The sequence below is a fragment of the Triturus cristatus genome, chromosome 7, assembly GCF_964204655.1.
Source record: "Triturus cristatus chromosome 7, aTriCri1.1, whole genome shotgun sequence".
Classification (NCBI taxonomy): domain Eukaryota; kingdom Metazoa; phylum Chordata; class Amphibia; order Caudata; family Salamandridae; genus Triturus; species Triturus cristatus.
The window spans coordinates 1293617589-1293635588 of NC_140590.1; the positions used below are offsets into that span (position 1 = coordinate 1293617589).

At 45.1% G+C, this 18000-nt stretch overlaps 1 protein-coding gene across 2 annotated transcripts in view; it reads right to left on the reverse strand.

Moving 5' to 3' along the window:
* Window positions 1-18000, reverse strand: part of LOC146811925 (sulfotransferase 1C1-like) — a 315676-nt gene that overhangs the window by 118039 nt on the left and 179637 nt on the right. For both annotated transcript variants that reach the window (XM_085618882.1, XM_085618883.1), the window contains exons 2-4: window positions 13496-13720; window positions 13002-13130; window positions 12803-12900 (exon numbers count right to left, since the gene is read on the reverse strand). In XM_085618882.1, the coding sequence (XP_085475008.1) occupies window positions 12803-12900; window positions 13002-13130; window positions 13496-13682 (414 nt within the window). In that variant the 5' untranslated portion in view covers window positions 13683-13720. The remainder of the gene's footprint in view (window positions 1-12802; window positions 12901-13001; window positions 13131-13495; window positions 13721-18000) is intronic.

Consider the following 18000-nt stretch of genomic DNA (forward strand, 5'->3'; position numbering starts at 1 on the left):
GGAAAGGGGAGGAGCAAGATGGGTTGGTAACTTTTTAGTTGGTTGGGGTTGACTGAGGGTTTCTTCAGGAGGGGTTTGACTTCAGTGTGCTTCCAGTCATTGGGTACAATGGCCGTCGTGATGGAGGTGTTGAGGAGTCCAGAAAGGGATCCCCCGACGGCTTCACTTCCTAGGTTGTAGATGTGGTGAGGGCATAAGGATCCAGAGTGGATGGAGCTCATGATTGAGATGGTGTCTTCCAGTGATAGTTGCTTCCATTCAATGATTTGGTGGAGGATTGAGTTACTCGGGGTGCAAAGGTGGTAGAGGTCAGTGGTTTGGGGCTGAAGTTGCTGTATATGTCGGCAATCTTGCGGTGAAAGAAGTCTGCTAGTGTGTCACAGAGGGCTTGGGAAGGGCGGATGGTGTTCTCGGTGGTGGAGGGGCAGGCAAACTCTTGGACGATGTTGGAGAGTTCATTGGTGGGGTTGGTGTTCGCCTGTAAGTGGGTGGTGAGGGCTTCTTTCTTGGATTTCTATAGCAGGTGGTGGTAGCAGGGGCAGTTTTGAAGAAGTTGCGGTTTGTGGGGTCTTGTCAGAGTGCCATAGTCTTTCCAGCTTCTTGCAGTGGTGTTTGAGTGTCAAAAGTTCGGGGGTGAACCAGCTTGCTTGTTTGGTGGTTCTTCCACTGCAAGTGCTTTTCTGAATGGCGATGGTGTTGGCGGCTGAGGTGATACATTTAGAGAAATTCTGGGTGTCGAGTTTGAGAGAATCCATGGGGTGAGGTTGTGTTTAGTTGAAATGGGACAGAAAGAGCCAGCCACACCTTCTCGCAGTTGCTATGCTACCCTCACCAGTGCCAGTCTGTATCCGAGGCAAGAAAATTGCAATGCATGAATCTTTCCCATGAAAATTATTTGCCAAGATTTATCACAGTGAATCACGGCAATCAGACTTCAGTCAAACTTGAGGAGGTCCAGTGGGTGTGGGGGAGGTTTCACAGATCTGTCTCCTGACACCCAGGGCTTCTTTTTAATTATCCCCAAGTTCCAATACGAATTAGATTGGTGGCGATTTTTTAAGTGGGATAAAGCATAGGCCCTACTGAGTGTTGGCTATGAAGGCAGAAAATGATTGGGAAGAAGTCATGTGATCCGATGACAGGGTGATGCTCCCCGGCATTGCACACTCCGTGGGCAGCAAGTGTAAAGAGGCATGAAAAAAAGGAGTTGGACCTCGTCGTCCCACGGTGGCCAGAGAAGTGAATAATGGACCAGGCGCCAGAGTGGCCTTGTCCTTACAGTCCTATCTGGGAAAGATAAATGGAATCGCAGTTTATATTTTGTTTATATCCGCACGTTTAACTTGGCATAGCGCTACATAAGAACATAGCTTAAAAATAAAATCACTGGTTAAACTAGTAGACTGTTTCCATTATCTAGAATGTGAACGGCCTGATTAGGCCCTAAGGGGTACCACAGGGCTCATCCTTAAGCCCTACGTTGTTCAATCTATATGTTTCCCCTCTGGCCAAATTCATCAGAACGTTCGGTTTCTCAGTGGTCTCATATGCTGATGATACACAGTTAGTCGTATCAATCTCCAACAACATTGAAGAGACAGCAGACCGTTTCAACCGCTGTATGACTCAGATCCATCAATGGATGAGTCAGAACTGTCTGAAATTGAATGGGGGAAAAACAGAGGTTCTCCTGTTTGGTTCGTACACCTCATTTTGGACACCCTGTTTGGGAGAACTTTTGGTCCTGGAATACAAGGCAAAAAATCTAAGTTTTATTTTTGACGCTAAATTGGCTTTTAAAAACCAGATCAGTTCCCTCACCTCCTCAATCTTCTTCATTTTAAAGATAACTAGGAAAGTTCGCCCCTCCATTCCTCCGGAATCCTTAAAAACCCTTGTGATGGCACTAGCCTTTTCCAGACTGGACTATGGGAATGCGCTGTATGTAGGGATCCAAACGCAGCACCTTAAAAAGCTGCAGCATCTTCAGAATGTAGCTGCCAGACTGCTCCTGTATATTGCGACATTTCAGCCAGCCTCGTACAAGTTGAGAACTTTGCATTGGCTCCCAGTGGCCAAGAGGATTACTTTCAAATCCCAAAGCTTGATGTATAAGGTACTCCATGGGGTTGGTCCTCAATATTTTAGGAGCCGACTGAATTGGTATATACCTCCTATAAATCTAAGGTCTGGCCGCCTTAAATTGGTACAAATACCCAGGATCAAAAGAGCTAGCTGGGGTGGAAAAAGCTTCCTGGTTGGGACTACTAAGACCTGGAACATGCTCCCAGTCAGTATAAAACACAGCTCCACACTTCTGGCTTTTAGAAAAGCACTTAAAACATGGCTCTTTGTCTATTAAGTTTCCCACACCAAGTAGCAGTGGCAGCCTTGCTGAATTTTGGGGGATTAGCGCCTAGATGCCTCCGGGCAGTTGTGCGCTCTATAAATGCTCAAATCAAATCAAATCAAATCTGATTACGAGTCTGGTGGTCTTGCGACTGCCAGATTTGCGGTTGTGCAGGAGTGGTGGTCCACCGTTTTGCTGATTACGACTTTGAAAATCGTATCAGCAGTGAGCCGCCGGCTGCACCAGGGAACAGTTGTTCCCTGGCAGTGGTGCAGGGGCGCCACAACGCTTTATGCTGAGCAGGGACTGGTTCAATTCCACTCAGTACATTTTGAGTTCCTGGACCGCCAGCCTTTTCATGGCCGTTATGGGGATACATTTTAGGGGGGCTCAGCATGTGCCCCCCTATCTGTATTCCCACCAGTTCCAGCATGTCATGGACATCACCTTCCATGCCGTACTGGAACTTTTTGGGCGTTCTCATTACGGTGCTTGTTTTCAATGCACCGCCATGGGAAAAGCCAAAGAACCACCGACCATATTACGAGTTGTACTTTTACAACTTGTAATTCGACCTGTGGTTCATGAGTGGGTTTGGCGCAGTGGAAGCGGCATTGAGCCAGCGCCACTGCACCAAACTCATGATCAGGCCCGAAGTTTCTGTATTTTACATAAGATCTTACTTGTTCTCTTTTAAAATTGGTACGGTCACGGTTTTAGGTGCAATAGAATTTCCAAATCGTAGACATGCTACTTTAGTGTCCCCCTAGTGGCGATAAAATAAAATGCAAGCATTTCCAGCAAATTGTGAGTGCAGCAAAACACATAAGCTACTACTCCACCCGGTCATGGAACTCCTTGGAATTTGTCTTTGTTTTTTAGTAAGTCCGCAAAAATCAGCAGAGTGAAACTCCGTGAGCTCCACCCAGGCCTACCAGGGATAGTGTTCCTGGTCTGTGAGGACGGTTGATAAGTGTGCCAATGCAACATCCTCCTATGCATCAGATGCACAAACACTGCCCAGCACAGCTGGTTTCTCATCTAGTGTGCCCTTAACGAAAACAAAACTGAAGTGTGTGTCGATAATATTAGTTTCTAAAGCTGCAAAGGGGACCCCAGCACGCAACCAGATCACTGCCCCACATGCATAAGCTGAGTAGGATGTATGAAACAGCTGACCCCTCCATTTCTTATGCAGTTTAAGAGCCTCAAAGGCAATAAGATGTGTTTCCTGCAGGCAATCAATGTGCGTGTGCCTTGTGGCGGTGGAGTTTTGCCAGAATCCTATACCTCTTCTGTATTGACCCCATTCTCCCATCTTTCCAAGTAAATACGTTGTATTTGCATTCAACACCTGTCATCGCGAGATATGACTGAATGTATGCACCAGTATCCCTTCCAGTGCAAAACAATACTCTTCACAGGACCTGCATGGATCGATGACATTAACCATTAAACAATGCACCGATACAAGGTCCAGCAAAGAACGATTGATTGTTCGACCAAAACTGTAAGATAAACATTAGAACAGAATAACAGTGTGTGTAGTTGCCAGCGAGGTGCATGGCATCTGACAGGCCACAATCCAAAAGTTGGGGAAATAAAAAGCCACCACGACTCTAGCACGTTTCCAGCTCTGGTGTCCCTAGAATCCACAGCATGATAATGAAATGGAATCAAGAACTGCGATTAACAAACTAGGTAAGGTCAGAAACAGCATGGGTTCATCACATAGCCTAATGTGAATGTACAAGCAAGACTTCATCTCACCCAGACGTTGTAGGTAGGTCCAGCATCATGGTCGACCTCGGGGGGACTTGTACTGTGTACAGGTCCGCAACATAAAAAGAGCCCTCCCTCCGATCAATGTCGTGTTTCAGGGGGTAGTTAGTGCCCTAAGCCTGCAGCCACAGGATTGTTTTTAAAGAATGTCATGGGCTTTTGTGGCATGACTGATGGAAACAAGGTCATACTACTGCATGAGTCAGAGGTGTTGCTAGATGAACAGCAGGAGCTGGCCAGCAGGATTTGGTTTCTAATGGAGTTTGTCGATACCAGTGCATCCCTCCTACCCTCCAGGCCTTGCTGAGAGGAAGGAGCCACCTTGGACAAGGGACAAGAAGTACCTTCACTGATGCAACTGCAAGGGAGGTGCTGTGCTTTAGGTATCAGTTGTCCAGACATCTCAGTTCTATAGGAATGGGGAAACTGCTTCTCCACCAAATCCCACACAGATTCCAGCACAGATTCCGGCATGTCAGAAAAGAAGGCACGTAGGCTGTGGATTACCTTAAGTTTGGCAGAGACCATGAGGACACAATTTAGATGCTTGGACCGCAGCTTTTTATTGACTCCCTGGTAAGATGATCATCGGTGCTGTACCGCAAGTTTGTAGTCTAGGAATAATGATATTTGTACATTGTCCATCATAATGGATACATTCTCCCTGGCGCATTGGAGGAGGACATCTCGATTCCTAAAATGTAGTATACAGGTTACAAATGGGCACGGGAATGTGCCAGGGGGCAGGCGCCATGTGGGAACCCAGTGTGTCCTCTCCACCGTGAACAACTCTGATAAACCCTGGGCCACCAATGTACTCCACACCCAGTCCTCCATATACAGAGTAGCATTACTTCCTTCCACACCCTCAGCAATGCCTCTAAAGTGAATGTTGTATTGGCATGCACGTCCTTCAGCATCTTCTGCCCGTTTATGAAGTGCAAGAGCAATGGCCTGTTTATGAAGTTGATCAATAATAACATCTACGTTAGTGATGATAGGGGCGTTTCAGTGGTTATGACCCTGTCAACCAGTCTACGATGATCATCCTTGAAAAAAATGAGGTCAGTATTGATTGCACCATGTCTATGTTCAATTGCTGCCCTGGAGTCACAAATCTCTTGTAGGATAACTTCAGGTTTGTCCCGTGGTGGGGTGACCTTCGTGGGGAGTATACAGCCCTCTGTCACCAGCATGGAGGAACTGTCTGGTGGGATGGATTCAGATCTGGAAAGACCAAGTGGTTGCGTTGTTTTTGCCTTGGTGCGACCCATTCTGATCCTCATACTGTACCAAGCAGGGAGAGGATTGGAGAGGCAGGCGAGACCTCAAGGCAACAGGAACTACAGGACAGGGTGCTTGGAGCTGGATCCATGGGCCAGGCTAGTTAATATTCCATGTTGCTGCATTAATTCAGTTCAGAATCATAGACTCACCTCTTTGGAGAAGCACATAGGGGCTCTTGTCTCTGTGCAGGCAGCTTCTTTGCATGTGTTGAGACCTAGATGTGGTTCTGTGGTCGCCATCCCCGGCCTGTCATTATATACACATAAAGCACAACCAGAGAGGGTGTGAATCACCAGTACAAGTGAAAGCCTCCAGCACTGGAACCGAATTTCAAAAAGGGCCCCTATGAGGCCTCGCATTGGAATGGCGATCAGACATGGCAGGGTAGGGGCGTAGGGGGCCGTAGACTTACTTTTGGTGGGCACCAGTGGTCAGTCCATCTCCTGAGGTACTAGCAGCAATCCCTGGGGACACAGCTGATGTTTAGGGCATCACTAGGAGCAGTGGCATCACCAGTCAGCCAACCGCTGTTCCAGTTCCACTGTGCGAGCCTTCGCACCGTCTCTTGCCAGGATCTTCCAGTACGATCCACCTGTAAATGCCATGTAGGCCCAGCCCTCATGAGGTCAGCGTCGGGTGCTCGGTTCAGCTGGCAATGGAATGCTCGGCGGCCATGAGTCACCGTACCGCTGACAAGTGACAGACTGGGCACACACTCTCAAGCCCCAGCTTGCGCAGCTACACATAGGGTGACCAACCGTCCGTAAATTTCACGGACCGTCCGTAATTTGGACCTCACGTCCGTTGTCTGTGAGGATCCTTTTTACGGACGCCTTTTGTCCGTAATTTTGGGCACTGCAGGGAACAGCACTGTTCCCTGCATGAAGCCTCAGCCCCCTGATGGGGTTGCCTCGCACTCCTCCTCGAGCACAAGAGCAGCCCCACCCCGCCCGTTGTCATTCTGTATGTGGCTGATTGCCACATACAGAATGACAATGGGGCAGTCTGCATTGCAAAGCATATTGCCGGCCTCCTACAACCTCTGTCCAGGGCAGGGCATTCTGTCAGACAGAAGACTGCCGGGGGGGCTGGGGAAAAGTTGTTTCTTGGCGTTTACAGAAGACTTTTGTTTTCACTCAGGAGGCCTTTTAGGCTGCCAGCTAGTTTGAGAAGATTGGAGAGGTAACTCGGAGAGTTAGTTTGGATTGTGTTGTAGGCAGGAGCTCTCTGTTTCAATTTTATTCTAGACATGAGTCTAGCTGAGGCTTGGAGTGACATTACGGAATTTTATTGAAAATGGGATAAGTGGAGTGTAGAGCAGTTTTGAGTGGGAGGAGTTTGGATTGGGTGATGCCCAATAGAGTGCCCCCTTAATTATCTAAATGCACACGTTGCTGAATAAACTTGTAATCATTATTGGCATCTCGGGTTTAATCCTCTGCAGTGAACGCATCTAATCCTGCAGTTCATGCACTTGTTCTCACTTCTAGAAAAACGACAGATGCTGACGAGACTCAATGGAATGATGAAGATTTTTTAATAGTTCAAATGTCTAGGAACTGGCATGTGATATGTGTTTTTGGCCCTTCGACAATAGATTTTACCATGATAAAGTTTCTGTAAGGAACAAAACGTGTTAACAAGGCTGATTCCTGTTTAAAAAAAAAAAATAATAATATATTGAGTCTATCGAATAAAGTATTATACTATTGAATGAAGATTGATTTTGCCATAATTTGTGAATCTAAGGAGAGTTATTGATTATCTCTTCTCTCTTAACATTTCACTGAATGCCGAGGACTTATAGTACATTGTAAAGTTTTGAGTAGGCCACCCCACTAGAATATTTTATTCTGAGCCATCCAGGTTTGAATGTTTGCAAGTACAGAATGGAGCCAGGTCAAGCAGTGATGAGGTTTTTACGGTGTATTTAGGTTGCTCTGGAAATCGTCTAGCGCCCTGGAACATTAGTCCATGTATTGACCAGTTCTGTTACCAGCATTTGCACCCTTCTACCATTTGTGGCGCACTGTACTTCTTTAGGATCGCACTATTCTTTCCATACAGTTGTGGAATTTTGTCTGATGCGTTGTGTTAGTAAAGCTTTGTCCAGTCTCTTGTGTAATCATTTTTTATATTGGTTAGCGTGAAAAATAAAAGGTGAGACGGGGCTTTATGGTGCACTGTGTGCATGGTTGCACGTGCCAAAGGATACGTTTATTTCATTCCACTGGGGTCAAAGGCTATTAGGGTGACAGTCTCGCCATTTTAGAACTGATGCATTTTCAATATCAAAGGAAGCCAAGATTACTGCTTTTTTATTTTATGAAACTAACAACCATTGACAAAGCCAATAATTCTGGCTTGTTTCTGGTGTAACGTTATTTGTTGTGTTATATGGATACAATGACAGAAGACACAAAATACCAGTCAGGCGGTACACTATAATAAGCACAGATTTTTAGCTTAGGTGTTTAAAGCCGCGCCCTTAATGACATCAAACATCCACTTTGGAGAAACCCCCCAGTTTTTTCATCCCACTTAAAGCCCTGGAAACAACACCATGTCACAGTCACCTCATTGCCTGGCGCTGTGCATCATGCATGACTCATGATTCAGATTGCCTATGTGCAAGGGCATAGTGAACCCTTCCCCGCCCCACTCCTTGCTTTAGGAACTAGAGCAAGAGTGACGTTGTTGATGGGTCTCTTCTGTTTGCAACTCTGCAGACAAAGGCTCAGTTCATAATTAAAATGAAAAGGTGGGTGAGTGAGTATGTGAAGGGATGGCTGGATAGATAAGTGAAAGGGTGAATGGATGAATGAGAGGGTGAATGGATGGATAATGAGAGAAATGATGGATGGATGAGTGAGTGGAAGGATGGATAAGACAAACTGTAAAAAGATAGATGTATGGGTGGAAGGGTAGAAGGATGAGTAAAAGGGTGGATGGATGAGTGAAAGGATGGAGGATGAGTTAAAGGGTGGATGATGGGTGAGTGAATGGGTGAATGGATGACTAAAATGATGGATGAATTGATGAATTAATAAGTGAAAGGGTGAATGGATGGACCGATGAGTGAAAGGGTGGATGTAAGGATGGATGAGTGAGTGAAAGGGAGGGTAGATGGACAAAAGGATGGGTAGATGAGTGAAAGAGTGGATGGATGACCAATAGTGTCAATGGATAGATTCATGAGTGGATGAGTAGATGGATGGGTGGAAGGAAGGATGGCTAAGTGAAAGGGTCGATGGAGAGAGAAAGGGAGGATGGATGGATGACTGAAAGGGTGAATGGGTGGAAGAATGAGTGACTGGGTAGATGGATGAGTAAGTGAAAGGATGGCTGGATGGGTGAAAGGCTAAAAGTCTGGATGGATGAGTGAATGGGTGGATGGGTGGAAGAGTGGATTGATGAGTGTACCGATGGATAGGGTGAAAGGGTGGATGGATGGATAATGAATGGATGAGTGAAAGGATGGATGGAGGGATGGATGAGTGAAAGGATGGATGGAAGGATATATGATGGATAGGTTTGCAAATGGTTGAATATGTTTGGATATGGATGGGCTTAATTATATACTATTGCTCAACCTCCTGTTATGTGTCTGTAAAATTTACCTTTTGTCCCGAAGTTTTGTCCTGAATTTTGACCTCCTGTCCTGAATTTTGACCCTTTGTCCTGAATTTTTACACTCACCATCCTGAATTTTGACCCATGCCAGTTGGTCACCCTAGCTACACACCACAGCAAGAGCACCGCCGCCCACAGGCACAGCTCACCCAGCAGGACGCTGCACCTCAGGCCTGCTGATACTGTCACAGTGGCCTGCATGCCCAGAATGTTTGGGGCGATCTGTCTCCCTGGCCCTTTATGATGCGTGGCTCGGTCAGTAGCAGCTACAGCAGTGGCTACGAGCTCCAGCGACATAGCCGAAGGAAGGATAGCCGGGCGCGCCCTCTCCAGGCCATCGCTGACACAGTGCCTTCTCATACAGCAAAGTCCGATGGCCCCATGAACCTCATGATTGCCCCACAGTGGCGAGGCGGCATCAGGGTCAAGCCATCGCAGGAAGGGGTGCTCCCAATGTCAACTTCATCCGGTCATGAGCCGGTTTTGAATCACAGGGGCCTGTCTGGCTGTCTGTACATGGGCTCTGCTGTCTGGCTGTGGGGCCTCAAGTTGGCCACCATTGAGAAGCCAAGCTGTGCCACCATGGACTATGTTGAGGACAAATTACTGGGAAAGGTATGTGTGCGACAAACAGCTCAGTGCGTTATTGTACTTGCTGCAGACGTGTGTATGCATACTACAGGGTAGATGTTCGAACCCTGTTTTAAGATAACTGGGTGACTGTCACGCTTATTGTAAACGTCTGTGTCTTTGGGGGTGAGGTGAGTGTCTTTGTATCAACTGCAGGTTACAGATTTAAACATTGGCATGCAGAGGATGTATATGCCTCTGCATAAATGTGTGTACTACTTCCAGGGCACGCAAGGGTGCGAACCTTGGTGAAAAAGCAAATCAAGTTGGAGCGCATGCTGGAACGACTTGTTTGTAAACTGCAAGTTACAGATGTGATTCCTTGTATGATAGCTGAGGCGGTTCATGTGCCAGCGGTAGAGATCCCTGTGTGCACCCTGCAGGACATAAGTTTGAACCTGAGAAGGTTATCTAGTGTGTTTGGGGTGCCTGATACAATCATCTCTGTGTGTGTACATGGGCAGTATGCAAGCACTGCATCCTGAAACAAAATGTAGCCTGCTGTCTGCTAAAATCTACGATAATGGGTTGAGGGACTGTGTGGCTTGACACTTAGGGGGCCAGTTTATGGTATCCTGTGTCCATCGGTTTCACAAGGTTGTCTCTGTGACTGCCAGCTTTGCAGTTTCAGGGCCTCGTAGTCCAGGAGACCCTAACATATTTAGTCACAAATTAAAACTACAGGCAATACTTCAAGTATAATCGGAAATAATAGAGGGATGGGAAGGCTGGTATATATTGCTTTTTCCAAACTGTCACTTTTGATGTGGTGAGAAAAAAGAGTCAATGCTCAACAGGCACTCCCCATTTGAACAATATTCCTGTCCATCATCCATCTATGCCACCTGCTACTGCTGGAGCGGGTTTTATTTTAAAAATGTTTGTATACCCTCTCCATTTTGCATGTTATATTAACAAGATTAATTAACTAATAGTAATCGTATTAATTGGTTTGCTGTGGAATTTTAATCAACCTTACTAATATAAAGAATACACGTGGGAATTGCATTTGCATGGCCTAACTAATACGTAAACTAAAACGTGTACGCATCCTGATTATAGACAAACAGAATATTACATGTTATATGCTGATTTCGTGATGTATTTGTAATTTGTGCATTATTAATGTGAGTATAACCCGCACTGAGTGTTGCTTTTGCTAGGTAAATACACACACATATGGGTATTAGTAAGGGGATAACATTTTATTAGTCATTTCCATGTATTAATTACGTTTTTGTGTTTCTTTGCTTAAGTTGACCATTTGGTGGCCACAGTGAAGGTCTCTGGGTGAAGTGCGCATGCGTCACCATCAGCAGCAGTGGCCTCTGGACAACCCTAAACTCGACTGTACACACCAAGGACACTCTGGGCTACCAGCCAGCTGATCTGAAAGAACAATTAAAAGATACAAGTGTTCACGAAAATATGAACTACATCTAAAAGAGACATTTTACGTATGGGAAAGAGGTGGAACGGATTTCGTCAGCCAATCACGAATATTCAAAATATTACTTGTAACTTTTTGGAATGTAATTTTACTATAAAAATGCCATAGAATAGAGAGGTAGTAACGCAGATGCTCAAGAGCCGAGACCCTTCAGAAGATTTTCGATTTCCTGACGTTATGCTGACGGAGAGGACGGTGACACTGCAGGACAGCTGTTTCCAAAGACTCTGACAGTATGAACTGATGACCAAGATTTGGACTTAGAGGACGACTTTTAGCCAGAATAGGTAAATATGATGGTCTACTGTTTGATTTAACAAAGATTCGATTTTCAATTATTTAGATAAAGATTTAAGATTTATTACAAGAACTGTGTTGGGTCGTTATTATGAAAAGTGTATTTATGTAAATAAATTAAGGATTTTGTTATCACTTTAAACAGCTGCTAAGCCATGAGAGGAGTGCCAAAAAGGTGAAGTTTAGGCCTTAGTGAATAGGGAAGGGTATTTTCTCTCATTACAGCGAATGGAACAATCACCTCTTTAGAGAACAGATTAATAGTGAATGAATGTTGGTGTTATGGGCCCCACCAGCGAATGTATTGATTGAGTGTGAGCTATGATCTGTGACGAAGAGAGGGATTTTGCATTCCGCGCTGCATCACTACAACCCTACAGAACATCCTTCTTTCAAAATATCACAACGGTCTTGGGTGCCATGTGAACAACTCTCTGCCACTGCCGCAGGATTCTTGGTTTGAAATGCTGCCATCCTGCTTCACTGTCGTCATCCTTGACTTGAAATGCTCACACCCAGTTTCAAATCACTGTCCTAATCAGGGACAGCTCGACAGCAAGGCAGTCTCACCGAGGGCTACTAGGAATGGGGTGACAATGGAAATCTCAGAAAAGGCCCAATTGACACCAAACGTCCTTGTATCCTTGCGTTGCTTTGACAACTGTCACAACATATGGTCTCAATCTGCTTATCACTCTTTCTTCCCAATTCTTCAAGCTATTTCTTGTTCAACTTTCCTATCCAGCCACGATAGTGTTACTTTTGTTCCTGTAACCTTTCTCCATATTTACACACAAGGCTACAGACCCATGGAGAATGAGTCTACGTTCTTTTAATGCTCAAAGGACTTTACGCCTCAGAGCTCCCACATCTTTTGAGAAAAAACATGATACATCATTGTTCATCAATTTGCCGTGACAAGCCCTCATGACTGAATATCACGTCCAAGGACTCTGCATTATTGAATAGACGTTTCCACCCACTTGTAACAATGCTTCATATGAACCCACGAGAAAAGGGCATCTCTCCTGAGTGTCTTTAAAAGTTCCAAAATAATTATACAAATATTACAAGTCATCTACTACAATGTAGCTCAATACATGATCGACAAGGAAGTAGTTACTCCATTGTAGAAACTCTACTAGTGGATCCACCATCAACTTCTCGTCTTCCTGCCCAGGACACCGTTCTTATGTTCCATCTGCTACCATCCACCAGAATCCCAGGTGGAGCAATGCATTTATTGGAGGAATGTCTGTATGAGGAGAAATATCTCCAAAGGGAAGGACACACAGGAAGGCCATTCAGATACCTCCACAGTTGCACATTGGCCCCTGCTACCAACAGAAGTGGAGGTTGGTGGTCAGTCTTACCTTACAGTTCTGCTCCCAGAAGGACTTGGGCACAAGCTGAATTGGAAGGTGGGTCTTAATGACACGCGGAGACGGTGCCTTTGCAAGTGCATCCACGCCTGAATGAGAGAGGGACAGAAACCGGGTTATTCTGCAGTCACAAAATAAATGTTTCACCTTCTCCCCAGAAGAGCAGTCCTCTCATATCTCTGATATTCACCAGATGGCACAGGAGGTGGTAAGACCATTTCCAGGAAGGGAAAACGGACATGGGTCGGTGCTCTTCTTGCTTCTACCAAATCTCCCCTATTATTGATCAGATCCACTATCTCTTGCATCCAGGTTGTACCTTAAGTCAAACAACAAAGACAGTTATCACTCAGCATTGTGTTCAATAGGCGTAGCATATTAGTGCTGCTGTATCAATGCCTACAGCACTCATACACCTTTCCTAGCAATCATATGTCCTGTAAGAATCTGTACATCTCACTCTACAGCCAGCCCTTCTGCAGGATTCCCTAAATCTAACCAGAAAATGCTGTAATGCTATTTCTACAGCATCCCAAGAGAATAATCCTTCCTACATTCCCCTCAAGCATCCAGTACTTCTGTAATATTATCTGAAATGTCCTCTAGCAAGCACTCATTAAACAGTCCAATACTCTTCCAGTCAGACCACTCCAACTGTTAAAGTTTCGCCAGAGGAACTCTTACCAGCCTTAGGATAGGAAGAAATTAAGAGGTCATCGGGCCTGGCCTGGAATTGCTCTACTTTCCTCCAGTTCTCAGCGATAGTCTCCCTCAGTGGAACCCCATGCACCAACCTCAAAGGGATGCGCTTCAACAACGTTTTTGGAACCTCCTGTAGAAAGCTGTCGAATTTCTGGGCTGCCTCCATCATCTGATTATCATCCAGGATGTTGCTTCAGAGGCTTGTCACTGGGGCAGGGGAAGGAAAACAAAAAGCATATGGATCAATCATAGATAGACTAAACTAGTGAGATCCAAACTCATCAGACCAAAAAGTGCCAAAGGGTTCTTTCTGCAGCCCCTCATAGGCAGAAATTGCAAGGACCACTCAAGGTCATCAGGTTGTCTTCTGTGAAAGCTATGCTAATGAAACCTCATGAGGGCGCATGCAAAAAGAGGCAGTAGTCAATGCAGGATTACACCTGATTGGCTATGGGAGACACACAAAATGTCCTCCCTATCAGAGCTACACCGCAATGACTGCAAACAGTCTGGCAAGTGGTAAGTTAATTGGACTGTTAGGCCAAAGAGGACTAGTGTCAAGAAGCATTACAATTAATTGAATTACGTGCTAAGCAGGTTTTACTCAGTTGTGTTTGAGAAGTGACAATTGTATCTCAGACACTGATTACGATTCTTTTGTGTGTGTGTGTTTTTTATAATATTGTTTACATGGCTTAGTCTTGATGCCCTCCAATGCAAGTTTAAAATGTAGCTGTACTTATTTTAAATCATGTTGACCCAACTGCAGAAACTGGGAGCAATTTCGAATGCTCACGCCCGAGTGTTTCAGTCTGAAAGTACCAGGTTAACATGTAGCTTGCCAAACAATACACAAGCATGCAATCAAGTGGAGTAGAACAGACATGGGTTCTCCACATCAGATTTACGGTAGCATGGTTAAACCTGGCACCTGGGGAATTTGCAGGTAGAGCTACATTGTCAAGCCATTTGATCTATGCCCAGGAGATAACAAGGTGTCAATTTTCCTCTTTTGCAAATGAGGACCAAGAGATACAACTGTCAAGGAATATGCTAAAACACAATTTATGGCATCACAAACTGTTGATGTTGAAGATTTATTGCATGTGTTAATGCAACCTTCTGCACCCACCTTGATTTAAGCTGTAGTTTAATTAACTTTTTATTAACTGACAACAACCCCGAGTTTGATGCAGTTACTCCTATGATGGATGTCCCTTTCCAATGGTATAATTCCATTTAGTCCCCTATATTAAAGTAACAGCACACGTCAACGGCGAAAGAGCTAATAACCTTACAATAAACTTACAATTAAAGATGACAACATATAGAAGTTGGGGAAGGTCATAAACAAGGACACTGTCCAGAAAAGAAGCATGCGTATTACTTCATAAAATTCAGGGTCTGTGTTGCTACTAATGGATACGCTGTGTGTATGGGAATCCTGGTAAAATGTTTCCAAGCCAAAATACTGACTAAATGGGCACACAGCGGTAGGATACCGAACATTTATGTTCCAATGGCTTTCTGATGAGCAACATATATTATCTGGGGGTTGCAATCCAGACAGTGGAGAGTAAACTAGGGGGAGATTTACTAAGCTTTTGCGCCGCGTTTGCATCATAAAAGTGATGCAAAACGATGCAAAATCTTTTTTTTGGTATTTACTTTCCAGCGCTAAACTTGTTTAGCTCTGGAAATAACGTAAAAGTAACGCGAAGCAGCTCATTGTGCTGCTTCGTGTTACTTTGCGCCATGGGGGCGTACCAAGGGTGGTGCATGGACGTTCCCATGCAACCCCCTAAGGTTTCTCACGCTAAACCCAATTTACTAAAAACAGTTGATTGGCTTTAGAATGAGAAAACTGCGCCCTTCTCAACTAGGCGCAACGAAGGAGAAATGTTTACATTTCTCCTTCCTTTTCCTAATTTGCCTGCGTGCTGCACTGTGCAGCTCGAATACAGTGGGAAAAGCTTTCCCTTGTGTCTAGTATAATATTTTGTACAGAAAGTGTACCCTTCCTGTACAAAACCTATGCTAGACTCATGTACACACCCTAGCGCTGCGGTGCTAAAGTGTGTGCATGGCGCACGTCAGCTGTAATCAGCGCCGGTGCAAGGAAAAGGGTAGGAGAGATCCATATCTTTGAAGATATGGCGCTCCCCTGCTCCCTCCCTGTCACCAACGCAGCGCAGCCTCGCGGGGGGCTGCTCTGCGTTGCGTGACTTTTTAGTAAATCTCCCCCTGAGTGTAGTTAGTGCTCGTTAGGGCGCACCTACGATGTTAGGTAATGGTAAAATGGATTGAGGTTAGGCAATAAAATCTGGGCACATGGCGAGGGTGTGTGGGGAGCGATTTAGTAGTGGGATAGGGGAACGTACCACGTTTGATGTAGAGACCTAAAACACAGGTCTCGATTTCTGGTCAGGAATCAAAGCTTATGTTGTGCTCTTGGAATATTGCTGGCATTCGTAGGCATGTTATGCGGGGATGACGTGATAGAAGTTTAAAAACTCCATCGTGTCATATGTATTCAAGAGTCCTGCAATGTGGAATCATTTCTAATAAATCGTGTTGTTGTTGAGTGAATGGTAACTTAGGGACATATGTACACAGCATTGACCGCAAAATACTGGTCGCAATTTGCAACCAGTATTCTTGGAGACTGTGTGGTATTTTTGCAAACTGACCTATGTAAAATACTGATTCCCTCTTGGTTGTAATTAGAGCTACTTCATGAATATTAATGAGGTAGGTCACAAATTATGACCCCCCTGGTAATCGCTGCAATCAAAGAGATGTTGGCCAGCTGAGGTCAGCAGACCGTCTTGCCTGTGATTGCTTTCCAAAAATGTATTTTTTTTTTTAATGCAGCCTGTTTTCCTTTAAGGAAAACAGGCTGCTTTAAAACAAGACATTACTACATTTTTTTTCAAAATTAACAAAAGGGAAGGGGCCGCTGGGGACACCTTTATGTTTGCGAATGGCTTATCACTACATGTAAAGTATTAATATTTTGCGACTGGATTTGGTTAGAAAACATTAATACACACTGATCCAATTTGGTATTTGGAAGTTTCGCCCTAAACATGTCCCTTAAAAATACAACACCTGTATTTGGTCTCAAACCTAAATTGTGATACACTCGTAGGCACTGGTGGAATGCAGCTGTCAGATGAAATGTGGGTTTGTGATTCATGACTGAGGACTGGTTTGACGCTGAACACTGCAGCGGGCATGCACGCTGAGGGGAGGAGTAAATTGCAAGCTGTGAGCCACTGGAGCTGCAGGAGTTGTGGGGGCCAAGGACGAGGGGGCGCTGCTGACAGGCACTTGGACCCTTGAATTTGCCTGTGAACTTGCTTCGAGGGGTCCGGACTGCTGCAGACTACCATGGACTTTCTCTGCAGACTGTCCCAAGGACTGACTCGTTTCCCCCCATGTTTCGCTGTCGGCTGCCTTCTGGAGGCGCGAAGCTCGGCAAGAAGGTGTCAAGCTGCACAAGTCAGAGGGTGAGTTGAAGGCAGCAGGTGGTGAGGCAGTGAGACGGTGTCTGAAGGCTCTCAGGAGGCAGAAAGTCAAAGCAGTAAAAGAGCTGAATATGTGACAAAATTTACGGTGAGCTGGGAAAATAACTGAGGGCCACTGAGGCATACTGGGGGCCGAGCGTGGTCAGCCAATAGGCCAACAGGCCTCTTGTCACAGCGCAGAGGCGGCCGGAATTTAGGTTGGTCGGCTTGTGCTCCATAGAAGGGCTTGCAAGCCCACCTCCAGCCCTCAGTTTATGTCTGTGTTTGCACCTGTGCTCCTAATCTATCTAGGGGGGCATAAAACTCCACAAAAAGCCACCTGACAGTTTCTTAGGTGGAGACTATGATAGAGCAAGGATTCGTAAAAGAAACTTGTTTGGATCCAATCCTCTCAAATAACGCGTAATAATGTAATCAATTTGTTTGGTTGAATACTAAAAACTGCAATACATCATGAACACTTTTATCTAGGGGAAGCTTTTCTATGTGCACTACTAACCCATAACAAGAATGTCCTAAAATGGCCGACAAAGCGCTGGATTTCTATTGCGCATACGTCTACTTCATCTACGTAGTATGACTGTCGCTTTTGGTGGAAATCTTTTGCAGCTGCGCAATGGCACTAAAAATGGCCGCTTTGAACTCACATGCTAATGCACCTGCTGCTGCTGAACTAAATCTCGTAAGTTATATTAAACACTAATGCAAAAGAATTAAATAAGTAAATGGGGATAGAGTAGGGATGGTATACAGTGAAATCATTTGTTTCTGTGTTCTAACTTGTCTTTTGTGGTTTTATTATTAGTTCCTATTTGGAACTCGGAGGGTGACTGGAATCCCTACTACGCGCATGCGCATAAAGATTGGCCGGAAACAATGATGGCACCCGTGTCACTCAGCCAAGGACACCTTGAATGAAGGAGCATGGGAAGTTCAACTGATGACCCCAGCGAAAGC